Below are 26762 nucleotides of genomic sequence, written 5' to 3'. Positions count from 1 at the left end.
TAGTATCCCCTATTTTGAACAATAAATAGTCCCTGAATTTAATTCTTTCTCCTTTCTGGAAGTCACTTGTTACTGCACTGCATTCAGGGACCAAAAAGAAATCCATGATGTAAGTACAGGTAACTCTCGATTTACGCGAGTATTGTGTCTCTGAAGAGGTCGTGTAAATAAAAACAATGTAAATCAAACAAGAGGTAGGTTTCTATCGAAAAATAAATATTCACTTCATTGAGAGAGAGAGAGAGAGAGAGAGAGAGAGAGAGAGAGAGAGAGAGAGAGAATATCCATATCACCGAGATATCCACTCAAGCACTCAGTCTCAGCCTCACTCGCGTGAGGAAGAAATAAGGGACACCATAAGCGACTGGCTAGTATTGGTACCGGTACCGTACCGTATAGCTGGTACTATAGTGAATCCACGAGGAAGTGGCGGATTGGGGGGTTTCTGCGGGGGTCTCTCCTCCCGTGCCACGCTGCCACATCTCGTCTCCAATTGTGGGATTAGAGTCAAGGTGTTAAGTGGACCACCATTAGCCTCCCTTCATTTTCTCTCTCTCTCTCTCTCTCTCTCTCTCTCTCTCTCTCTCTCTCTCTCTCTCTCTCTTCTTCGGGGACGAGAATACAGGCTGTCTTGGTGACCTGTTCGTCATGCACTCATGATCCAGTTTGGCGCAGACTCTTTCAATAGTTCTTTCACTAACATTAGTGGCTCTTGCTGCTCTTGCAGTTACTCTTGTGAGTGGTATGATAAATCCTCTGTTGTTTTTTTCGTCTAAAAAGTATTTGTTTACATTGTAAATGAGTTCTTTCTCGCGGCTGTGCAGCCAACGACGTGGAGAGGCAGGGGGAGGGAGGGAGGGGAGAGGCAGAGGCGGGAGCGGGCCACCCATGGGCCCACCAGCTGACCCTTCCATGACCTTGAGAGAAGTGACCTGGGCTCTGGATGAGTAGAATGACAACGTTGGAATACAACGCTGTCAGCTGTATTGTTGTTCAAGTGGCGCGCGGGAAAAACTGAGCTCAGCTGTGTGGCCGCGGCATTGTGTGAGTCCAGTTGCATGAGACATCTGGTGGCCACTCCATAAAATATCACGTATAAGTGAAAAAAACGTGTAAATTGAACATTTATTTGGATTTTGGACCCCACGTTATTTAAAAAACGCGTAAACCAAACTCGCGTAAATCGAGAGTTACCTGTATTAACTTTGCCAGAGGTGGCTAAGGTTTCGTAAATTTTCCCTAATAAGAGCAAGGTCTGAAGTCAAGCGTTCTGCAGCTTCCAGCCTGGAATCACATACCGTATTGGACGGCTTATAAGATGCGTGGACTTATAAGACGCACCCCCAATGGACCGTATTGGCTACACAGGCAGCGCCACATGTGGCCACTCAACTCAAAGCTGTACTTTCCATAGAGTTAAGTTATAGATTAGAGTGCGTCTGAGGCTGTCTCCGTGATACTGTACACATCCATGGTGTTGCCACCGCCCCAAGCTGATGATTGCACACAATTCACTCCTATCTGTTTTCAGTTCTTCTCCATGTCAATCAGTAGAGTCAGGGGTTAAGATTCGTATTAGTGCCGTGCCAGTATTTCATTACCTACCTTATGAAACATCACTAGCTCTTCATATATCTTTTCTACAAACGTTCAACAATCATGGAAACATTGTCAAAATGCAATTCAAGGACTATTTATTTTTGAAAATAGGGGATAATATTTACGAAAGCATAGCCTCCTCTGGTGGCGGAGCAGCCGGTGTTGCGAGGAAAACCTCCTCGTAGGAATAAGTCGCATATACATGGGGGGCATGGGGCGCAGTCCCCTGAGTTATATGGGGGTCAGCCCCCCCCGCAGGACGTAAAGTTCGGTTGGAGTAATTTAAATATGCTCCACCACCCTAAACCCTCTGCGAGCTATTTTTCGGCTGCGGCGGATGCACCGCCGCCACGGCCGCTGCCAAAGGAGCCTACGATTTCATGAATATATTATCCCCTATTTTCAACAATAAATAGTCCTTGAATTAGATTTTGAAAGCGTTTCCATGATTGTTAAATGTTTGTAGAAAAGATATATGAAGAGCTAGTGATGTTTCAGAAGGTAGGTAATGAAATACTGGCACGGCACTAAGACGAATCTTTACCGAGTCAGGAAATCAGGTAAGAGTAAAATGTGTGCAGTCGTTGGCTTGGAGTGGTGGCGGCACCACAGTCTTGGATCCTGGAGGTACCTTCAGACGCACTCTAGTACATACCTTGAATTCTATGGAAAGTACTGCTTTGACAGTTCACCGAGTGGCCACCACTGATCTCTGTTATAACTGGATTGGCTTTCGCTGTACTAACCTGGTTAGAATTCTGAAGCCTGCAGCTGCCATCTTAAGATTCCCTAGGGCCAAGGCATATATGTAAAAAAATCGGCATCAACGCTCGCTGAGTGGCAATAGCACGTGGTAAAACACTTCATTACGAAGTTAATAATTTATTGAATTTTTCTATCCCCTACCTACTAGCTTTTTATTGGTTTGTGGAAAAAAAAAAAAAAAACGTTACCTAGTCTCCATATTTCGCACAAAACAATTCTTTTCCGTGTTATTTGACTGTTACATCCTCTATATAGCATGTATAATAGGCTATGCGTTTTCTTGCAAACTACTTTTTCAGTGGATTGTGAAATAACAAATGTTAATCATCATGATATAAAACAGAAAAATGTAGGTTCTTTTCATGTATTTCTCTTGGTTACCCATTAAAAGAATTATTCATATTCTAAATCTAAGATATGAAACTGAAAACGAATCAATTTGATGAGTAACTAATTAAAGCACGTTCAACTAATTAACTTATAACACGTAGTGACGTACATTGTTTTTGCTTGTCTTGTAAACTGTAATATTTATGTTGACCGCATTATATTCGTCATTTACAAAACTTCAACGTGGCCAACACTGTGATTCTTTCATTCAACACAGTCTCAACTGCAGTTCTCATAAGCTTAAGGGTGTTGTATAGTTTTTACTCTGTCTGGTAACTGCCAGCCAGGGTGGTTGTATGAATATATTAGGCTCAGCATTAAAAAGACCAGAGTAATTTCATAATTTGTTCCTCATACTTATTTGGAAAAAGGGTGATGTAAACTATGTATAGAACTTCAATAATAGGCTACCAATCACCTATACCTACTGATGCTTGGACCCAATCAGTCGCGTTGGCCACGTTGAATTTTTTGTGCAAATGACGAATTTAATGCAGTCAACATAAATATTACAGTTTACAAGAAAAGCAAAAACAATGTACGTCACTACATGTGTTATAAGTTAATTAGTTGAACGTACTTTACTTAGTTACTTATCAAATTGATTCGTTTTCTGTTTCATATCTTAGATTTAGAATATGGATAATTCTTTTAGTGGGTAGCCAAAAGAAATATGAAAAGAACCTACATTTTTCTGTTTTACTTTTTTTTTTTTTTTGGGGGGGGGGGTATTTCGTTGGGGATATACCCCAATGGAGGAAGGCGGAGCATGCCGCGCAACCCCTCAGATGGCTGGTAGAGAGATAGAGTGGTAGAGTCTCGGCCTTGAGCTTCGGCGTGGTTCCTGGAGCGTATGGGTTCGAGACCTATCAGTTACCATGGGGGTGGAAAGGTGGGCTCTTTCCGACACCCTCAGCCCCGTTTTTGGGCCTCCTCCTTGAAAGAATTGGGTGTCTCTCTACCAGTCGTCTGGGGGGTTGCACAGCATGCTCCGCCTTCCTCCATTGGGGTATATCCCCAACGAAAACGAAAAAAAAAAAAAAAAAGTTTGGTGTACAACCGTCCACTAGTTTGTTTAGGTACAAGCATGAAGTCACTTGATTTTTTTCCTGACTGGTGTCATTTTATATGAAGTAGTGCTAAGTACTACTGTTATACACTGTTACTTTAGAAAAAGAGTTGACATTGTTGCTGTAATAAGCGATCGCCACCTTGTCTATGTTTGTGCAGAGGTTTGCAGTTCAATTTAGGTGCCATTGCTGCACTAAAGCTTCACTAGCCAGTGGCCCAAAGATGAACCTTGACCTTGTAAGACGCAGGGTGATTTTCAGGGACATTTTTTTGGAAAAAAGTGCGCCTTATAAGCCATCAAATACGGTAATTTCTGCGGGGAGAGTCTTCTGTTAAAAGATGTTGAGTAATGCAGAGTAGAGCCATCAGCATAGGAGTGGATAGGACAGTTTGTTATTGAAAGATCATCATCAATGAACAACAGAAAGAGAATTGGGAGATAGAACAGAGCCCTGAAGGACATCACAGTTGTTAGGTTTAAGAGTAGAACAGTGACTGTCTACTACAGAAAAGATAAGAATGGTTGGAAAGGAAACTGGAGATGAAAGTGCAGAGAGAGGGATAGAAACCGTAAGAGGGAACTTTAGAAAGCAAAGACTTGTGCCAGACCTTGCCGAAAGCTTTCAAATGGATAAAATGGAAAGAATACGGTAAGTATGAAAAGTTAGTGGTGTGATGTCAAATACTTACTGACTCTATGAGAAGGAACTAAATGGACAAAGAATACACTCAAATAAATGATAGCTCCAAAGTAAGAAAATATCAGGAAATGGAATTACCCAAATTTACGGACTAAGTGGGGGGTATCTTAGTCTGTTGATGCCAAAAGTTCGTTAGTACAGGGGAAAATTTTAAAAATACTTATAATAATGTTATGCCGGACGTATTACTGGGTTCCGTGTCGCCGTCACAAGACTCCGTGGGAGGGAGATATGTAAACACTTTGCACAACTTCTGTAGTTTAATATTTTTCCTTAGTAGTACACTTCACTCTTGACTGGCCACTAGCTTACTATGACTGGGACTGTCTCCTCTCGCCCTCTTCTCCTATATATATCCAGAACAGTACAGTCTAGAACGTTACAGTATATTTTAGATCATACAAGAACATGTAGCAAAAATATGTGCGAGTTGGCAACACTTCCCGCCTGGCGCCTGGCCGCAAGCCCCGCGGGGCGCGGACGGGGCCTTGCTCCCCGCCCCCCTGCTCGCTCCTCCCGGAGCCTTCTAGAGGCCCATAGACGCCGGAGGAAGCCTCCAGTACAACACTATCCCCCCCTCTTAATTGTGATCGTCCTGATCACACAACTATATACAAACATAAGAGAATTAATCAAAAACATAATAATCGTCGTATCGCTGTGGACGCCGGCGTTGTGTCTGTTCGCTGTCTCCTGCGCGTCTGTCTCCTGGTGTGCCTCGTCGTCGTCCACTTCTTGGGGTGTCCCTGGAACATCTGCCGAAGCCGGGAGGTTATATCCCTCGGCTGAAAGGTCCAGAAGGCCCATGTCGTCGTCGACCTCCTCTCGGTCCTGGACGTCCCTTGCCTTTTCGTCGGCTGCTGGGTGTCTGTAGTTGTTCCAGGTGTAGTTTCCCGGACCGTGGTACCTCCATAGCCGGTTGACGTGGACAACTTTCGGCTTGGTCCTTTCCTTTCTCCGGATTCGGTAAGTCACGTCGGAGAGGCGTTCTAGCACAGTATAAGGGCCTTCCCAGGGGCTCTGTAACTTCGGAGACTGTCCTTTCTTCCTCTGCGGGTTGTAAGGCCAGACTTGGTCTCCTTCCTTGAAGTCAACGTGGCTTGCCCTCATATTGTAACCGCGCTTCATGGCCTCCCCGGAGAACTTCAAGGCACCACGGACTTGATGGTGCACCTCTTCCAGCCGTTCCTCTAGCTGACGGGCAAAACTGGAGGCGTCCCTTAGAAGGCTTTCCCCAGGAGGCCTTCCTGTCAGTAGGTCTACCGGCAATCGCAGCTCACGTCCAAACATCAGCTTTGCCGCCCGTAGTCTCGTGGGCGGCAGACCTGTAGGCCATGAGGAGCGCAGGCAGCTTCTGATCCCATAAAGACTGATCATTGTTGCGCTGCTTGGCCAACTCCTGGCCCAACGTCCAATTAAACCTCTCCACCATTCCATCTGACAGTGGGTGCAGAGGGGTGGTCCGGGTCTTCTTGATACCCAGAAGCTTGCAGCACTCAGCAAGGACTGTTGACTCAAAATTCCTTCCCTGGTCGGAATGGAGCTCGTTAGGCACACCGAAGCGACAGAAGAACTCCTCCATCAATACGATGGTAGTGGCTTCCTGGTCAGGGATGGCGTAGGCTTCCGGCCACTTGGTGAAGTAATCCATTGTGACGCAGATGTACCTATTTCCGTTCGTCGTCAGAGGCAAGGGTCCTGCTATATCAACTGCTACCCGTTCCATGGGGGCTCCAACCTGGTATAGTTGCAATGGGGCACGGTGACGCTTCTTGGGGCCCTTTTTTGCACAGCACACCTCACACGCGTGACACCATTCTTCCACGTCCTTCCTCATGCCAACCCAGTAGAACCTTTGGCGCAGGCGACTCAGTGTCTTATTTACCCCAAGGTGTCCGCTGGTGATGCTGTCGTGCATTTCTTTCAAGACGCCTTCCCTCCTCCTTCGTGTCATACTTAACACGCTACCAAAATCTTTTTTTTTCCTCTTCATTAACAAAGACACGGGGAGAGAGTAGGGTTGTCAGAGTAGTTTAACGTTCTCTTGATTGTCTTATACTCCATTCCACAACACGAATTGGTTTTGCGGTTGTTTTGTATTATGGTTTTTTAGTTTTGTTTTCTTGTGAACCCCCACATACTCAGTGGTGCCTTAAATGAAAAGCAGGAGAGCCGAGGGCACCACATAAAATGGTGGTGGCAGCGGTGGGATCCTCTCCTGCAGTTCTGTTGAGTTTCCCCAAAGGGGTAACAGGTAGGATAGCCCATGCTCCGAGGGTAATAGAAAATGGGAATAGGGAGACGTGCAATGCTGACTAGCCTGATGAACGAGCCTCCCATAACCCACTTAGCCAGTGGGGTACCTCTTTGGCCGACTCTGTAAGGAGTGGCTCTCCCGTCATGCTGGTTGCGGGTTCAATCCCAGGCAGCCAGCGAATACCCTGATCTTGATTAATTTCTCGTGTGTTTCGATACACGCATAGGACGTGTTGGAAACTAGAGGAAATAGAAAAAGAAAATCCCGGGGCATGACATTCATAGGTAGCACCGTGGACCAGTAGTGGTCAAGACCATCATGAGAGACCCAGCATCGCTGCAACACCCCGTCGTCCATCCGAAGAGTGTCCCACTGAGTCCAGTAATTCTTGGTGGTAGGGCTTTCTCTCGAGATTACTTCCAACCCAGGTCACGTTGACGACTGACTCAGCCACTCCATAATTGGTCTCAGATCTTGGTCCTCCCGCTGCAGTTTTCCCAAGTCTTCCCATGGCACCTCCGCTGTCTGTTCCACTGTAGTGCAACGGCACATATTCTGGACACTTTCCCTCTGGAGGCAATGTTGACAATCAGGTAGGCAGGGGCGCCGGTTCAAGCTGTCCGGGTTACCGTGTGTTAGCCCAGATCGGTGCACAATAGTGTAGTGATGCTGCTCTAGTTTACTTATCCAGCGAGCAAGCTGGCCCTCAGGGTTTTTCAGTGACTTCAACCACCGCAATGCAACGTGATCCGTGCGAATGGTGAAAGTTGCACCGTACAGGTAAGCATGGAAAAAGTCAAGGCTCTTGACTACTGCCAGGAGTTCTTTCCAGGTCACGCAATAGTTTTTCTCGGCTGGGGTGAGCTTCTTGCTGAAATAGGCCACAACCCATTCCATGTCGGCACATGCCTGAGACAGCACTCCACCAATCCCCTCATCCTCCTCCTCCCTCATTACCGTATTCAATATGTCCTTGCGACAAGTCATCGTCCCTTCGGATTGGAAAAAGGCTAACGTGATACCGATTTTTAAGAAAGGAGACAAAAAAATACCAGGTAACTACCGACCCATTAGTCTAACTTCAATTGTAGGTAAGCTACTCGAGAGCATAATTAGAGACAAAATTGTGAGTTACCTCAAAAGCCACTCATTAATTGGGGATTCACAACATGGCTTCCGTAACAAAAGATCCTGCCTGTCAAACCTACTGACCTTTTATAACGATCTCTTCTCAATTTATGACGTAACCAAATCAGTGGACGTAGTCTATCTTGATTTCCAGAAAGCGTTTGATAAAGTCCCACATCATAAATTACTTTATAAATTAAAGCAAATAGGCATTGACGGTCAAGTAAACCAATGGATCGCGAATTGGTTGAGCAACAGACAACAAAGAGTTGTGATTGACGGACTTAACTCAGAGTGGGCGCCGGTCACTAGTGGCGTCCCTCAGGGCTCGGTTCTTGGCCCAGTGTTCCTCATTATTTACATCAACGATGTGGATGTTGGACTCAATAATCACATTAGTAGATTTGTAGACGACATAAAGATTGGTAACTCAGTTCTCACTGACGAAGACAGGCAAAGCCTGCAAGAGGATTTGCACAAAATTTCAGCTTGGTCGGATAGATGGGAGATGCCCTTTAACGTAGACAAGTGCCAGGTCCTTCAAGTTGGAACAGAAAATAAGAAGTTCAATTACGAAATACGCGGCGTTAAACTCACAAGCGTTCAATGCATTAAGGACCTGGGGATTAAAATTGCGTCAAACCTCAAATTCTCACATCAATGCATCGATGCAGCAAATAAAGCGAACAGAATGTTGGGCTTCATTAAAAGAAACTTTTTATTCATGAATAAAGATATAATACTTCCGCTCTACAATAGTTTAGTCAGACCCCACTTGGAATATTGTCAGGACCCAGAAGACGAGGAAACAGAAGAGTGAGATATACAACTGTGTAAACATCTGACAGGACAAACACTAACAAAAAGGGTGACATATATATAAGTGTAAATATCTCAAGTACAAAAGAGGGGAAACAACGAGGGTAAAGGAAAACAGATACCCAGAGAGGAAAGGAAGGTATACAACTGTGTAAACATCTGACAGGACAAACACTAACAAAAAAAGTGACATATATAACAGTGTAAACATCTCAAGTACCAAAGAGGGGAAACAACGAGGGTAAAGAATAACAGATACCCAAACTCAGATACAGAAAACAGATACCCAGTGGGCGTGGTCAGAAAGTGTGAACAACCATTGAAAAAGACTCTCACCCGTGACGTCAGTCGTGGCGACATGTTATGAGCCAATAATTTAACAGAAAAATCACTGAGGGAGTGTCTTAAGACTGACTCACGAATAGCAGGAGAAGTAAAACAATACAACATGATGAGCGAGCAGATGGGTGTGACAGGAAGTATTGGCCATTGGTTATGTAGAAAATTAAGGGCGTGTCAAGGATGTAAGTCCGCCTAAAGCAAAGAAAAATGTGGCCTAGAAATCAGTGGTATAGGTAGACCGAGCTTGGTTCTCGCCTCAAGCAGACCTCCTGCTCACCCAGCTGAGAATGGCTGTTGTGATCTTAATCGTGAGTAGAAATTCGAGAATCTAAGGGAAACCGACTGTATTGTCCTGGAGATTATAATGTAGGAGATGTGAAGTAGGATTGTGAGTGGGACAGGATTGTGATTATTTGTTTGCGATGTAAAGCAAAGGTAAAACCACTGGGTGTGGTATTTGGTGCTTCCGTGACTTGTAGTAGATTATACTATAGGAATGTGTAGTAGGATTTTGTGAAGAGAGTACATAATGATTGTGATGTAAGCAGAGAGATACAAACCACTGCTTGTGGAACGACGAGTGTTATTATTATTGGCAACAACTGAGCACATATTGTAGTATTATGTTTAAGACATGTCGTTTGTCATATGTCGCATCCATCTGAATATGCCAGTGTTATGATCGTCTGAGCATAGAATATTGTGTAAGGCAATTACTTTCATTTAATTTTAAATAAATGTATATTTTCTTTTTCCCTTGTTTATCCCCGAACACCAGTCTCCAATAACAACTTAAGCCGGATCACGCTACCAGGCATACGAGACGGTGAGATCATTTATGGAGTAATTAATGAGTGATAAAAGAGTTGATTTAATACAAGAAAAGAAGGGTCTAAAAATATGCGGTACAGTTTTGGTCTCCCCACCATGCAAAGGACATTGCTAAACTAGAAGGTGTTCAGCGTTGAGCAACAAAAATTATCCCTTCCTTACGCAACAAATCCTACGAAGAAAGGCTTTCCACCCTTAACATGTTCTCTCTTGAGAAACGTCGCCTCCGAGGAAAACTGATCGAATGTTTTAAAATACTTAATGGTTTCACGAATGTAGACAGAACAAAATTGTTTATGATCGATGACACTTTGCAAACGAGGAACAATGGCACAAAACTCAAATGTAGACAAGTAAATTCAGACTGCACCAAAATTTTCTTCACCAACGTTGTAGTGCGAGAATGGAATAAGCTCCCACCATCAGTGGTCCAGTGTAACACAATTGACTCCATTAAAAACAAGCTCGACCGTCACTTCCTTGAACTTAATATTAACTAGAGTAGAAAAGCAACGTTTTGCAGCCATCTGATTAATGTAAAATCACTTAGGTTTAAGGACAGACCACCTAGTCTGGACCATGGGGTCTGTGTGGTCTGATTTTCTATGTAAATCTATGTAAATCACTGGCATCACAATCCAGTATAAAAGGTTTTGAGGGGTCTGGGTAGGTGAGTACAGACGAGCTGATGAGGGCCTCCTTGAGGTTCTCAAAGGCAACCTGAGTTTCCGCTGTCCACTCAAACTTGCGCCCCTTCTTCGTCAGGAGGTGCAGTGATGCAGCAATCGTAGCGAAGCCTTTCACAAACCTGCGGTAGTATGAGCACAACCCGAGGAAGCTCCGCAGCTCCTTCACGTTGGTGGGTGTCGGCCAGTCCCTTACCGCAGCCACCTTCTCAGGATCAGTGCGTACTCCAGCCTCGCTCACGATGTGTCCCAAGTATTGGACCTCCTTTTGGAACAGACAGCATTTCTTCGGGCTGAGCTTATGGTGTGCAGCTCTAAACCGGGCGAAAACCTCTGATAGCCTTTCCATCTCCTGCTCGAAGGTCTGGCCAAAGACAATCACGTCGTCGAGGTAGATGAGTGCCGTCTTCCAGTGAAGTCCCTCCAGCACCCTCTCCATCAGCCGCTCGAACGTGGCCAGCGTGCTGCACAGGCCAAAGGGAATGACCTTAAACTGCCACAGGCCTTGACCGTGGGAGAAAGCTGTTTTCTCTTTGTCCTGTTCCGACATTTTGACTTGGTGATATCCAGACTTCATATCAAGTGTTGAAAACCACTTGAAGCCCACCAAAGCATTGAGCATGTCATCGATCCGTGGGAGTGGGTATGAATCCTTGATGGTGAGATCGTTGAGGGCTCGGTAGTCCACGCAGCACCTGAGGGAACCATCCTTCTTCCTGACGAGCACTACAGCAGATGCCCACAGGCTGCTGGACCGCTCGATTAACCCTTATTGCCGGAGATCATCCATCACCTCATCCATCTCCTTGCAATGGGCTGGTGCCATCCTTCGAGGAGCTTGCTTCACTGGGCGGTGGCTACCTGTGTCGATGTGGTGCTCTACCAGGTCCGTACACCCCAAGTCCAGGTCTCCTGTGGAAAACACATCTGCATTCCTCACGAGAAGCTCCCTGAGCTGTTCCACTTGGGGCTCCTCTAGACACTTGGAGCTCCTGTCAAACAGGTCGCGCAGGTAGTCGGGCAGTTCCTCCTGGGGCTTCATCAGGGTTCTCCTGCAGACACAGGTTCTCGGTTTCTGGTCAATCTCTTGGCACAACCCCATCATGGTCCCTTGTTTTATTTTCTTTGGGCTGAAGGAGACATTGGCCACGACGACAGGCACTTCCACTGCAGCAGGGTCTACCAAAGTACAGCCTACAATCACCCCGTTTTCTACCGGGCATTAACTTCCACTCTCTACCACACACAGACTAGCCGGGGGGACACCTGTAATTTGACAGGGTAACAGCATCTCTGACCTCGGAGGAATAATGGTGGTGTGCTTGACCGTCACTGGCAGGCCCTCCTTGTGCACAGTCGTCAGTGGCACCCTCCTTCCTCCTACAGTCAGCTGCTAAGCGCGGAAGTCCAGCTCGCACCTGTGGGAGACAAGATAATCCATACCTAGGATGCAGGGGTCGTCCATTTCAGCCACGTAGACAGAGAGAAACTCTTCCTTTCCTCCGAGCTCAAACTTCACGTCCACTGGGCCTCTGAGCTCTGCATAGTGTCCAGTGACTCCGCACAGTTGATGCGACGTCTTAGGAAGCTGACGATGACTCACCATGTCAGGCCGCACCAATGTGCGTTCCGAGCCTGTGTCGACAACCATAGGCCACAACACTCCGTCAACCTTGCCCTCCACTTGGCAGCTCATCATGGTGGTTCTCCTGCACATTGATATCTTTGGGGCATGTACAGGACAGACTGGTCGTTGCCCCCGTGAACCAGTCCTCCTTAGTTTCCCGAGTGGTGGTCCCTCGTTGGGGGCACATTTTTCCAACACTCATTCTTCCAGTGCCCCTTTTCTCCACAGGTCCAGCACTTGGGTCCTTCTCTGGGCTTCTTCTTAGCGCCACCTTCATATTCCTTCTTCCTCTTATAGCATTCGTTCTCCTTGTGCCCAACCTTCTCGCAGTACCAGCACGTTCCTTGGAGCCTGTCTGTGTCACTGACAGCGCCCTTTCGTGCCCTAAAGCCAGAAGTCGAGTCGTCCCTGAAGCTTGACAAGCTAGACCTAACAAGGGACTCAAACTCCATGGCACGTGCCAGAGCTTCCTGCATTGATGTTGGCTTAGCTTGGTTCACTTGTATCTTCAGCTGAGGGCTGTCCAGGGCATCGATGAATTGATCACGCAGCAAAACCGTCAGCAGGTCAGGGGTGGCACCTGGGTATGACTTGTGCGCCATACTCTCAAGGTCCTGAGCGAGTTCCTGAAGAGACTCGCCGCGCCTCCTGTTGCGGGTTCTGAACCTAACCCTGAAGAGCTCGTTCTGGTGCTTGGTCCCATATCGTTGTTCCAGCGCCTGTGCCAGCCCGCTGTAGCTGCCCTTTGTCGCATTGTCGAGCTGAGCAAGGACCTCCAGCGCCGCCCCTTTCAGGCTAGTGGCCAGCTGAACCGCGCACTCTTGGTCATCCCATCCACTCCGAGCTGCCAACAGCTCAAACTGAGCGCGGTAAGTCTCCCAAGAGACCTTGCCATCAAACTCCTGAGGCTTCTTTCTAACAGGCGAACCCAGCAGACTCATGGGGCTGGCGGAACTTCTTGCGGGGATAAACTCAGGCGAAACAAGGCTCAACTACCCCGGACTTGCGTAGGAGAAGCATCTTGGGTACAAGTAGCCCCTGCAGGCACTGGCTGTCCGTTTCCAGCCAAGCAGTCTTCAAGGGCCTTCACTCTGTCACTTACTTCTAATATTTCTTTGTGTGTCGTCTCCCGTACCACCTCCATCTCTTTTTGAAGATTTGTGTGTTCTTTCTCCACTTCTATCAGGCGTTGTCCCAAGTTCGTGGTCACATCAGTCATTTCTCTTCGCACTGACTCACTTCCATCTTGTACTGCTTTTAGCTGTAGCTGTAATCCTGTGAAGCGATCTTCTAGCTGTTCTTTGAGTTCCTGGAGTGTTCCTTCTTGTTGTTGTTGTGCTCTTTCTTGTTGTTGTGCTCTTTCTTGTTGTTCTTTGAGTTCTTGGTGTGCTCTTTCTTGTTGTTCTTTGAGTTCTTGGTGTGCTCTTTCTTGTTGTTCTTTGAGTTCTTGGTGTGCTCTTTCTTGTTGTTCTTTGAGTTCTTGGTGTGCTCTTTCTTGTTTCTCCCCCTGTAGTCTCAAGGCTTCCAAAAGTTCATTCGACATGTCGTCCCTCTGGGCAGCTTGGGAACAAGTCTCCATGGCGAAAAAACAAATGCCTACACTCCTGACGCCAATGTTATGCCGGACGTATTACTGGGTTCCGTGTCACCGTCACAAGACTCCGTGGGAGGGAGATATGTAAACACTTTGCACAACTTCTGTAGTTTAATATTTTTCCTTAGTAGTACACTTCACTCTTGACTGGCCACTAGCTTACTATGACTGGGACTGTCTCCTCTCGCCCTCTTCTCCTATATATATCCAGAACAGTACAGTCTAGAACGTTACAGTATAGTTTAGATCATACAAGAACATGTAGCAAAAATATGTGCGAGTTGGCAACACTTCCCGCCTGGCGCCTGGCCGCTAGCCCCGCAGGGCGCAGACAGGGCCTTGCTCCCCGCCCCCCTGCTTGCTCCTCGCGGAGCCTTCTAGAGGCCCATAGACACCGGAGGAAGCCTCCAGCACAACAATAATAACGACGAACCTGATAAACCTAAGTAAATAGGTTTTATTGTGTATGTTGTCTGCAAGTTGTCTATAGTGTATAAGTATATGTAACTTGGATGTAAATACATGTGACAATAAAAATAGATGGGTAAATTTTTTTATTGGTGTGTGTGTGTGTGTGTGTGTGTGTGTGTGTGTGTGTGTGTGTGTGTGTGTGTGTGTGTGTGTGTCATACCTGGGCACTTCCGCACCTCGGTCCAGACCTCCGCTCCTCCGCACCTGTGGACCGCCAAACGAGGTGCGGAAGCCCAGAAGTGCAGAAGGTTTTCAAAGGTGCGGAAGTAACAGGTGCAGACAGGCGAAATTTTGGGTCCAGCCTTCCGCACCTGAGATTTTCAAGGATAAAAAACGAAGATGACAAACAGTCTGCGGCATTACTTTCGCGGGTTTTGGCAGGCTATGTGCTACAGCTGATCACTGTGTCAAGTTTCTTTTTCTTTTCAGAATCTTTTGACTTTTAGTGATTCACTGCAATTGTTTAGTGTTTACAAACGAACATGGACAGATACATGAAAAGAGGTGATGGTGACAGGAGCAGGAGTGTGTCTGGGGATAGTAGCATCAATAGCGTGCGCTACAGAACCAGCACGCCTGCACCGTCAGCCTCCAGAACGCCTAAGCCGCTGGCAACGTCAGACATTACCTTGTCTGACGTGGAGCTGGACCCCTCCCCGTGTAATGCCAGAATTTAATTAAAAAATGGGAAAATGTATATTAAGGAGGAATAAGTAGTTTTTTGAGGTGCGGACTAGTTTTTTCAGGCGCGCTTTAATAGTTTTGGGTATAGTAGTGGAGGTGCAGAGGTCCGGTAGCGGATCGAGCAAAATTTTTTTTAGGTGCGGAAGTACAGGTGCAGACTACCTGCGTCCGAGGTGCAGAGGAGCGGTAGCGAACTACCCCAAATCCAGTAACGCACCCAGCTCTGGTGTGTGTGTGTGTGTGTGTGTGTGTGTGTGTAATCACCACAGCCTGATCACGAGTTGGACTCGTAATCGCCAGCAGGTACCCTCCCGACATGAGCAAGTGCTCTTTATAGTCGATCTATGGGTACTACTAGGACCTCACACACCCCATCCCCCTTGCTCAAGGGGGGACAGTAACCACTCCTAGTCAACGGAAAGAATCTGGCCTGAGCGGGCTCGAACCGCCGCCATGTCAGGCTGTGAAGCCTGGCAGCGCAGCGCTCTAACCAGTTGCGCCATGGAGTAGTGTGTAGGTGTGTGTGTGTGTGTTTATTCATGTAACTGGAGCAAGGTGTTTGTGTGTGTGTGTGTGTGTTAGTATGTGTGTGTGTTAGTGTTAGTGTGTGTGTGTGTGTGTGTGTGTGTGTGTGTGTGTGTGTGTTAATATGTGTGTGTGTGTGTGTGTGTGTGTGTGTGTCAGTTGTAGTATGCATGTGGAAGGCACCATGTTAAAACTTACTGTACTGGTCTGGTATGTGGGTAGCTGCCCATCACTATGGCAACCAAAGGTATAGTGCACTGCCTTTCAACCAAACTTTCGTAAATATCGTAATACATTACGTACTCTCAACCCTTTACTGACACTCACATCCACTTTGCTATTTTCCATTATATATACATCCTGGAATGATAAATAAGGCTTACTTGTGTAAATACATTCTTCATTTGAATGGAAACCACAAGGAGGAAAATATTCCATCAGGTGGGCAAAAAAGACATACCAAATGTACTTGAGACAGAGTACCAAAGCTGGTATGTTCTTACTAAAATTGGCAACCATGGTTTGAACTAATGTAACTGAAGGATGGAATATTAGATAAAGGGAGGAGGGCAAAATGGGTAGAAAACGCTAATACAGTTACTGGGCGTGGTCAGTTAAAAATATTAACGGTTGGTCCCCGTCGATTTCTGACCCTCTGACCTTGTCTGTTAAATCCGAAATCTGTTAAAAGTGGGTCTGTTAAACTGAGGGTTTACTGTAGTGAAATGGTTGGCAATATAATACCCAAGGTGCAAGGTTGCATATTCAGAACAAAAAATAGCAGAGTTATGGAAAAAATGCAAATTGTACTATAATATGAATAACATTGTTGAAAATAGAAAAAAATCTTATCACATTGATTGTACTCAAGTAACTTCTTCAATACCTACAGATTTTCTTGTCAAAGAACTCGTGCAAAGCAATGTGTTTTTTGTGGGATGTTTAATCCACCCACAGCACCTCTTCCTCACTCCCTCATATACAGGTAGTCCTAACTTACAATGAGGTTTGATTCTGACAGGAAGGTCGTAGGTGAAATTAGTTGTAAGTCGAAATTTACATAAAAAATTATTCGTATGTCCTCCTATGGAAAGAGCAGTGTTCCCACACCTCCTGCCCTCTCCCCTATTCTGCCTCTGTCCTCATGCACTCATCCCAGCCCTGCGTTTGGTTGACCTGTTAGCCACACAATGTTGTTCAATGTTCCGCAAGGGAGCTACCAAGTTTTGCCAATATGGCAGTGTTAGCCAAACACCCCGCCAAGTCATTGTGTGGGAGGCTGTGTTGGTGGGGGGGGCAGTGTTTGTAAACAGAGGACATATCATAGTTATATGAATGGTCAGTATCACCTCTAATGCATCTTATTGCTTTCTTTTAATGTTTCATTGAACTATGATTGCTGTTCCAGTAAATCAGGGCTACTCAACTGCAGCCTGTGGTCCCAAAAATAATTTTCATGCAATAGCAAATTTAGCTTTTCTCATTGAAGGAGAGTGAAAACAACAGAATATTTTTAATTTTTCCATTACGAATTTCTGTTTACAAATTGTTAGTTGAGGGTAAAACTCCAAATCTTGCCATGATTTAGAAGTGTAACATTTCTTACTAAAGTGGCCTAACATTAAACAGCAATATATCTTGAATTTTCCATTTGAAAATTCTGCATTTTATTTTTTGAGAGGAAAAGCATAAATCCTGTTGTTTCAAAAGTATAGCTATTATCACTAAAGTAGCATAACATGAAACAGTAAACATCTTTAATTTTCCATTTGAAAATTCTCCATTTCAATTATTGTTCTTGAGAGAAAAAACATCCATCTTGATTTATTTTAGCAACAAAATTGAATATTATTTATATCCACTAGTTCGGGGCTACTCAACTGGTGGTCTGCAACCTGAATCTACACATTCTGAGTGTTGTTGCTGGACCCCAAGATCCAGGATTAGAAAAATATAATTAAATAACATGAAAGTCCTGGAGATGGATTCTTGCAAGTGTATTTCCTTGAGTGACTGTTGACCCTAGTATAACAGACCCTGCATACATATGAACTTGTCTAATTGGACCTTTGCTCATAATAGTTGAATAAGCCCTGCACTAGCTTTATATTTAGTATTAATAATTCAAAGAGTGAATATGAAATGAATAAAAATCATGTAGGTACACTATTTTGTACTCATATTGATTGTTTTATTTTCCTGATTGCATGTAAAATGTTTATCCAGATCTCTGCATATATTGGAACTTGTCTAACTGGACCTTTGCTCATTATAGTTGAGTAGCCCTGCAGCAAATGGTCACCTATAAGAGCTGTTGTGAGAATACAGTGAGGAAGCTGTTGTTGTGGGCTGCCATTTTGGTTCCAATCAGCTGATCGAGTGTCTGCTTTGGCTCACCCCCACTCCTGCGGGGAGTTGTGCGGGGTAATGGGTGAACCGAATGCAGCTGAGACTTGTATACATTGGAGATAACTGGGTAGACTCACTCCATCCTTGCTTGGCTCACATGATAGCCAAATGGCATCTTCTAGATCTATCAGTGTGCTTGTACAGCAAACTGTAGGCCTATAAACTGGTAGTGACTAGCGACTGTAACAAGCATTTTTTTCTTTTTCGAGATGCTGCCTATTGGGCCGATAGGCTCTCTTGAGGGGTCTCTTGGACAGACCCAGTCTGTTAGTGGCACAAATGAATCTTATTTATAGTGGCTGCCCCCATGCTCTAGGATGTGGGTAATCTTTCGCCAATTGGCAATCGTTGAAAACTGTCAGTGTGTATTGGTGAGACTCAAACCTAGGTTCTTGGGCTCACCACACCTGCACGCTGACCACTCGGCCACCGCCTCCCCAAGTAGTAATTACAGCCTGAGTTCCACAGACAAGTGAGGGGGAAGCATGGATGGGATGGCCCAGCCCACCTCCCCTTCCCCACTTCTGCCTCAGTTCAACCCAGCTGGGGTAAGGACAGTGGTTGGGTAGGCGGGCTAGGAGGTGTGGAAACGTGTAAGCATCCAGTTGCTCTAGCTACTGTGGGATATTTGAAATGTCTATTCATAACTTAAGTACTACTAATATTATTGGCCTGGTCACGAGTGTGAGAGGTCATAATTTGCATATGAGGACTACCTGTATATGAGTGCCGAAAAAAGTGGGTTTGTAATTATTGTAAAGCATCTTGATTCTATTGTACAAATATTCTGAAAACAAAATAAATTATTACATAGTAATTTATAGTTACTAATTTAGCAACTAAAACTGTGGCATACAGTTTTAACAAGACTGTATAATAATTATAATCTATACATTTGTAGCCTACAATTGGAGCATAGGTTGCCTTAGAAAGCTCATCTCTGATTAGACTGGTTTGAGGCAGCCTATCTCCCACTCATCTTAAAAACTGGGCTCTCAACATACAGTTTTTACTTTTATGCTGTGTACTACACTTATACAACATTTTACTTAATTGTATTCTCCATTAGTGGACAGTGGCCTACAATAATATTGCATTATGAATGTATAAAAAAAGAAATAATAATAATATTACAGTAAAGTTGTGTATGACGCGGATTCGTAAGGCGCAGTTTCCTATGACGCGGTATGGTTTCAAATCCGTATTTTCAGATCATACGGGTAAAACCATCTATGACGCGGTTCATGGTCTCCCCTGCCTGGACCGCTCCGGGTCCTCTCAAATGTGTGACGCTGCAGCCCGAGTTGCCAACTCGGACCGCCCGCTGCAGCTCGGTTTGGAGAGGTGGAGCACCTCCGTGCTATGGTGATGTCATCAGCAAATATGGGGGCCCAAACAAACGTATATAAGTGCTTCCATTGCATTTCACCTCTCTGTGCCACCATAACCACTGCAGCTTCCTTTTCATCCTCCGTTGCAAGGAGCTCGTCGCCCAGAACAGCTTGTGATGCATGTTTAAATGTCGTCAGGAAGATCAACGGACGCCATTTTGCTGCCAGAACAGCTAGTAGACGTCGTCACTCACTGGCAACAAAATGACGTCCGTTGATCTTCCTAACGACATTTATTAGCTGTTCTGGCAGCAAAATGGCATCTGCTGATATTCCTGACGACGTTTAAACATGCATCACAAGCTGTTCTGGGCGACGAGCTCCTTGCAACAGAGGATGAAAAGGAAGCTGCAGCGTCATGCGTTTGAGGACCCGGGGCGGTCCGGGCAGCCTGAGTCGCTCTCTCAAACACTGGCAGCTGCCCCCACATGCATGGCCTCATCTTGCCTCATCTCCATGGACTCATCTCGGACTGAACAGCATCAAAAGGCAAATAATGCCTACTGGTGCATTCGGGCTAGAACGAATGGAAAAAAAAAAGGGGGGGGTTGGCAAAATGGCGAGGGTCAGAACCAAATTGTATTTTCTCCATTGGTTTAGTTATTCCTATGACGCGGCCATTGCTCAGAACCAATTAACCGCCCATACGTGACTCGACTGTAGTTACAAAATAATGAGAAAATGAGAAGTGAAATCAGAACCATATACCAGTTTACCCTGCTTTTTCTTCAATGATAATTTTTCATCATATTATCGAGGGGCTGTGAAAATAAATGGTTGCTTGTAGCATACATTATTCTCTAACATATTGTATTATAAGATTTTAGAAACAGCAGGCACGCCTACTACACGTATTCACACTACATGAAACGCTTACTACCTGAGAACCTGTAAATATAACCCACAAACTCAGTACATGAGTTGAACACATACTACCCAAGGTGGAGGCAAGGAATGGCCTAAATCCATTGTGTATGCTGACTGCGTACACATATCCATAGCTAAAGCTTCCAACTCACATTATCTTGTTAATTTTGTAGGTACGGTATACCCCGCATTAGTCGGACCAATTGGGGGGAAGGCAAATCTGAGTTATCTGAAAATCCGACTTACCCGAGGGATTTTTTTTCAGATTTTGCACGCCTGTTACCACTAACAGTTGAAATGATCTGTGTAATGCATTACGTAAATAGGTACTACATACATGGCGCATGCACACACATACGCACACACACACACACACACACACACGCATGGTCCTGTATAACCGCCATTTTGTCTGCCACCGACAGCACCTTCAGCTTCCTAAATGACGTGGAAGACACAGCCTTGCCCTTAGAAGCCATGGTAGAATTACAAATGCAACAATAAGGGCTACAGAGCGAGCGAAAGCTGAGGGAGACACTGCCACGTGCTTGCTAAGTCAGCTGTGTAAACACTGATCTTGGCGCTGGCAGTGCCGGGGCACAAGCGCCCGTCTCACGTCTCCAATGGCTCGGACAACTCCTCAAATGACTCTGACGATGTAAGAGCTATCAGGGGTATTTTAGTCAGTATATAAGCCGAGTGGCTTAAAATTACTCAGCCAAAGGGCAAAAAATGCCTACCGGTGCACTCGGGATAGAGCGTAAAAAAAAATAAAAAAAATAAAATAAATAAAAAAAAAAAATCCTGAGTGTCCGACTTATCCGATATCCGGCTTATTCAGATCCGACTTAACCCAGCTGCAGCGACGGGCCAAATTTGTGGCTTTACCGTGTAGCAGCGATGGGCCAAATATGTGCCATAATATCAACCCCCCAAAATAGATGATGCATAATCTGATCACAAATGCTTTGATATGTACTATGAAATGGTTTGTGTGAGGGGTGATTTTTTCTCATTTTTCTCGCTTGGAGGGGCCATTAAGAAACATGATCCCTGCTGCTACCGGGTTAAGCAGGATTTACTGTAATTTGAATTTTTTCAATACTTTCATGATCCACTATTATTCTACTGTCTACTGATGGAGAATTCAAATATGCATTATGATACAGAGAATACACTAAGATACAGAGAATAAAATAAAAACTTGTGGAGAAGCCAATTTCTTAGAGATGTACAGGAGACAGGCTGCCTCAAGCTGTTGTCCAATTGCAAGCTAAAAATTAAGCAGACTATAGGATCCTCAATATACTCACAGTGGAAGAGATGTTCTTCAAATGGTCTTCACAATCAGAGGAGCTGATCACAGGAAGGAGCTTTCGTCTCTGATTTTTTATTTCATCCTCAGATTCCTTTAAACTGTGGGAAGAAAAAGTGCAAAAGGTAAAGAAATAAATTATTATTACTACTTATTAGTGTTTCTACAAAAAAAAAAAAATAGTTATATGAAATTCATTAATACATATATTAATTTATTAGGATGATATTTTTAATATTACAATGCTGATACAATAACTGAATAAGAGGATCATGTGTTCTTGTGAAGATGATAGCATGGGTGTAGATGATAAGTATATAAAAATAGTTTGACACTGATGTAAAATTTTAAGTAGACAGTTCTTTTGCAACATCAAATTAAAACATGATTTTCTCTTTTGAGAAAACAGCAGATGAATTCAGACTGCTGAACGTTTCAATATAATTTCCTGATAATACATAAATAAAAAATAATTTGACACTGGTGTAAAATTGTATGTAGACTTTTTTTTTTTGCAACATCAGATTAAAACATGGTGCTGCTTATCTCTCACATAACTCTACCATTTGTATAATTTTTTTTTTTTACTATTTGATCTCTTAAGTGAAGCACATCTTGACCCACACTCCCTTCACTGAAATCTCCATTTTATGAGATTTCAAAGTTCCTCACCAGATTTGGCTTTCATCATTTTTCATTGACCAGCCTGGAAAACAAGCCTACAACTTTGCTCTCCTCAATGATCTAGAGCAGTTGGTTCAGCACCCTACACATATTCCAGACCACCATGGAGATAAACACAACATTCTAGACCTCTTCCTAACCTCTAATCCTTCAGTTTATTCTATCAAACTTTTCTCTCTGTTGGACTCCTCTGATTACAACCTTTTTTCTGTCCCATCACTCCTGCACAACCTCTTCACCCACTAAAGAGGCAGTGCTTCTGGCATTATGCTTCGGTTTGGTGGGATGACCTGAGAATGTACTTTTCCACTTTCCCGTGGAATGAATACTGTTTTCAGGTCAGAGACCCTTCTGTGTGTGCCCACTGCATTACTGAGGTGATTGTCTCTGCAGTCAAGACACACATTCCACGTACTTTCTCTACTCCTCATGCTAAAAAGCCCTGATTCAACAATGCTTATTCTTGTGCTATCAGAGATAGAGAGGCAACTCACAAAAGGTATCTGAGCCTTTGCACTCCTGCTAACCATGATCCTTACATTTCTGCCTGCAATTGCACCAGATCTATTCTTTGACTTACCAAAAATTCCTTCATCAAAAGAAAATATCAGAACCTTGCTTTCTTTAATTCTTCCAGAGATTTCTGGCACATAGACAACAATATCTCTAACAATTTTTACTTCTTCATCTTTCCCACTTCTCCTTAGTCCTGATGGCAGCACTGCTGTCACATCCATCTCCAAAGCTGAACTCTTCACTCACATTTTCTATGAAAATTCTGCCCTGGATGATTCTGAGCATATTCCTCCTACTCATCCCCCTTCTGACTGCACTATGCCTGTTATTAAAAGAACAATGTTCTCTATGCCCTCTCTGGTGTCAATTCTCAGAGGGCTTATGGAACTTATGGAGTGCATCATATCCTTAAAAATTGTGTTTCTGTGTTGAAACCCTGCCTGGTCACACTCTTTCATCTCTGCCTTTCAACATCTAACTTTCCTTCCTTTTGGAAGTACGCTTACTCAGCCTGTGCCTAAGGGGGGTTACTACTCTTAATTCCTCAAATTACTGCCCTATAGCTTTACTTTCTTGTCTCTAAAACTTTTGAAACAGTCCTTAACAGGTAAGTTCTTAACCCCCACGCTGCGATTGGAACAAATTTGGCCTTCGCTGTTAGCCTGATAACATAAACTCCCATGTCTTTCTCTGCCTCTGTGGCTGATAGTGGAGTGTTTCCCATGTGCAATTGGTGAGCTGGATATCCCCTCCCAAGGTGCAAGACTTTACATTTTTCTTCATTGCATTGTAGCAGCCACTTTTTGATCCATTCCTGTAGCATGGTGAGGTCTTCTTGTAGGAAATCCGCAGTCAAGGGGTTAATCATCAATCCACTTCTGACCTTCTTTCTGATTGCCAGTTTGGGTTCTGCAAGGGGCATTCTACTGGAGATCTTCTTGCCTTCCTGATTCTTTTTAACAGTCTGAACATAGTTCACCTATCCTTAACTCAGAATCTTAACTGGAAACTTCATGTCTCCTCTTTAGGTAAATCACTTTTTCTCCCCCTCCCAGATGCTGTTCACATACAGGGGGGTCGCCTGATATGCGAACTTGGGATATGCGAACCACCTCATATGCGACCTCCTTCCTCCCTCCCTCCCCCCCTTGGGGGGTGGAGCACGTGGGAGCGGTGACTTGACTCGGTAGTAAGAGAAAAGTTTTTTTTTCATTCATTTCATGTTCCCGACTTCGCTAACATCCATTTCCTACCAAATAATGAACTTGCTGTTACTCACTTCCCGAAGGAAGGGAAATAAACAATGGCGCAATCTGGCAACTCTACTCTGTGAGACGGCTCCACGTGTTCTCTTCATCAGTACGTCTAAAGCAGCCATTGCTCTCACAAGCTGTGTCTGTGCTGTGTGCAAGCTAGCCTGTGGGCTATTGTTGTTGCTGTTGTTGTTATTATGGCGCCTCCAAAGAACTCGAAAAAGCAGTTTATTACATTGGAAACTAAGTTAAAAGTGATAGACATGAAAAAGAAAGGAAAAGGCAATTCTTCAATTGGACGGGAGTTAGGTATGGGTGAATCTACTGTGAGAAACATTTGGAAACAGAAAGACCAAATCTTGCAAACAGTGAAAACGTATGGTGGAGCAAAACTGGACGGTCGGAGTCAGTCCTCAAACAATGTGATTGTTCAAAATGTGGCTGACCGCCCATATACCATTATTTACATGCTTTTTAAGGTTCCTAATATGCGAATTTGCGATATGCGAGGCTTTGAACCGCCCATATTCTCATATTAGACGACCCCCCTGTACATGGGTCTTGTCTGCCCTCATATGTAGTATGCATCCCATGTGTTGGGGGGCTCCACACACACAGCCCTACTGGGCAAAGTAGAGTCAAAAGCTCTTCATCTTACTAACTCTCCTCTTACTGACAGTCTTCTACTTCTCAAATTCCGCTACACAAAATGTAGGTAATTTGGCTGCCAATGAACCCATTAGAATTGTTCCTATTGATTCTTCAACTGAGCTATCACACATTTCTGCTGTCATGCACAGTTTCATAATCAATTAGGTGCAATACCAGGGGGAGGGTGTATATATATATTCACTGGTACATGACTGTTTCTGGATTGGTAGTCATCATCATCATTTCATCGATGCCTGCTCCTAGGAGCTCCCACCAGGGGATGGCCACGACAGAAGAGCTTCCAACTTTCTCTATCCAGACACTCCCTCCTTGCCTGCTCAAAGTTTCTCAAAGATCTTTTTCCCCTCTCCCTAACATACACTTGCACCCTATATCTCCATTTCACTGGAGGTCGTCCTCTATCATTCCCTCCCTCTGTCTCGCTCACATACACCCTTCTGGTCATCTCACCCTCCTCTATTTGCTCCATGTGACCAAACCACTTTAAAGTCTGTCGCTTCACTTCTTCCACCACTCCACACTTCTTCCCTTCACCCCCGTGACACATTCCAAAACGCTCGTACACACTTTCATTACTCATTCCATCCATTCTACTCACACCACAAGCACTCCGCAAATAACTCGTTTCCACTGCCTGCACTCTAGACCTCTGACTTTCATTCCAGGCCCATGTTTCACTTGTGTATGTGAGGGTTGGTACTATTATTGTATTTCTCAAATCCCTCTTTACCTCCATGCTCACACTTCTACCATTCGTGATTCGTCCCAAAGATCCTACCACCCTTCTTCCTTGCAATGCCCTTTCTCTTATCTCTCCCTCTGTACCACCATGCTTACACATAACTGATCCAAAGTACTTAAACTCATTGACCTCCTCCATTTCTTCACCATTCAAAATTATTTTGCATTCCTTTTCACATTCAATTCCCACTCTATATGGGCACGCAAAATCTACAACCTCACTTCTACTTCGCTCACAAACCATCACTTTACTTTTGTTGACATTTACTTTCAGCTTTCTCCTTTTACAGACACTATCAAAAACACTGACCAAATTTTGTAAGTCACTTTCATTTTCTGCAATGAGCACCGTGTCATCAGCAAACAGTATCGAATTCAGTACCCACTTCCTTCCACCAGCAAACATTTTTACTCCAACTTCCCTAACTTGGTAGTGCTTGTGGTTGTCATGTTCTTTCTGTCTTTTTGTGATATTTGTATTTTAAAATGAATAAATAAAAATGATTTTTAATACCTTACAACAGTGTTGATACAGACAAAAGACTCCACTTGTCCAGTCTGCTTATTTACTTCCAGGTATCCTCTGCTTCTTAGGGTGACAAAACTTCCATCACGACACTGTAGCCTGTAGGATACTATCCCTTGTCCTTCAGTACTGGTGAACACTGTACAACAGAAACATATAACATATTAGGGGCAGCATATCTCAAGTTTGTTATGACTATCAATGACAAATCATAAGTTTGTAAGAGTTAATACAGGCATTACACTACTGTGTTCAGTGGCAGATACAGGAGGTGGGGTGGGGTGGGGGGGGGGTGCCTCCTTAGGACCTGAATTCCACCCTTCCAAAGATTCACTGAGATCTGGGGGGTATCATTCCAGTGAATACTACTACTAGCCTACTAATTATAATGATAATAAAAACAATACTACCAGAGGTGGGTGCGGTACTGAAAAATCAGTAGTGCGGTTGCGGTAGTGCGGTACTTTTTCCGGAGTAGTGCGGTTGCGGTAGTGCGGTCCCATTTTTTTTTCTTTCCCAGTGCGGTACGCGGTGTGCGGTACTGCGGTAGCGGTAGTCAAAATAAAATAAAAATACTTCAGTGCCTATCCTGGCTATCCAAACAAAGGAAACATGCTTAAAATAGTACAATGAACAATCGGCCGGCACCACGGACGGGTCCGGGGTTGAAATGGCCTGCACCGCGCGGGTTAAAGAAGACTCAAAGTGTAGTAGTTTAGTCTGTCTATTTAGTATTTAATTTTGAACAATAACTGAGAAGTCAGAATGATTGAATCACTGATTCTGATGACTGATACTGATTGAGTCCAATTAAAAAAAAAAAAAAAAAAAAAAAAAAAACTGTGAGCATGCCGCGCTGCAAATGTCGTTTTCGATAGTTTTCAAAGTACTGCAAAAA

General features: G+C 44.4%; 1 protein-coding gene across 15 annotated transcripts in view; it reads right to left on the bottom strand.

The window, feature by feature from the left end:
- Positions 1–26762, bottom strand: part of LOC126995363 (aryl hydrocarbon receptor nuclear translocator-like protein 1) — a 236414-nt gene that overhangs the window by 149114 nt on the left and 60538 nt on the right. For 13 of the 15 annotated variants that reach the window (XR_007750210.1, XR_007750211.1, XR_007750213.1 and 10 more), the window contains 2 exons: positions 25853–26003; positions 21471–21573 (listed from right to left, as the gene is read on the bottom strand). Coding sequence is in view for 8 of the 15 variants with exons in the window: in XM_050854843.1 (XP_050710800.1) it covers positions 21471–21573; positions 25853–26003 (254 nt within the window). In the remaining 7 variants the exon portion in view is untranslated. Of the gene's footprint in view, positions 1–16830; positions 17896–17922; positions 18474–21470; positions 21574–25852; positions 26004–26762 lie in introns of those variants that run through there. The other 2 variants (XM_050854852.1, XM_050854850.1) reach the window with 2 other exon arrangements.

The sequence above is a fragment of the Eriocheir sinensis genome, chromosome 8 (genome assembly GCF_024679095.1).
Source record: "Eriocheir sinensis breed Jianghai 21 chromosome 8, ASM2467909v1, whole genome shotgun sequence".
Lineage (NCBI taxonomy): Eukaryota > Metazoa > Arthropoda > Malacostraca > Decapoda > Varunidae > Eriocheir > Eriocheir sinensis.
The sequence above is the reverse complement of the archived record's forward strand: the minus strand, read 5'-3'. Positions and strand labels throughout refer to the sequence as shown.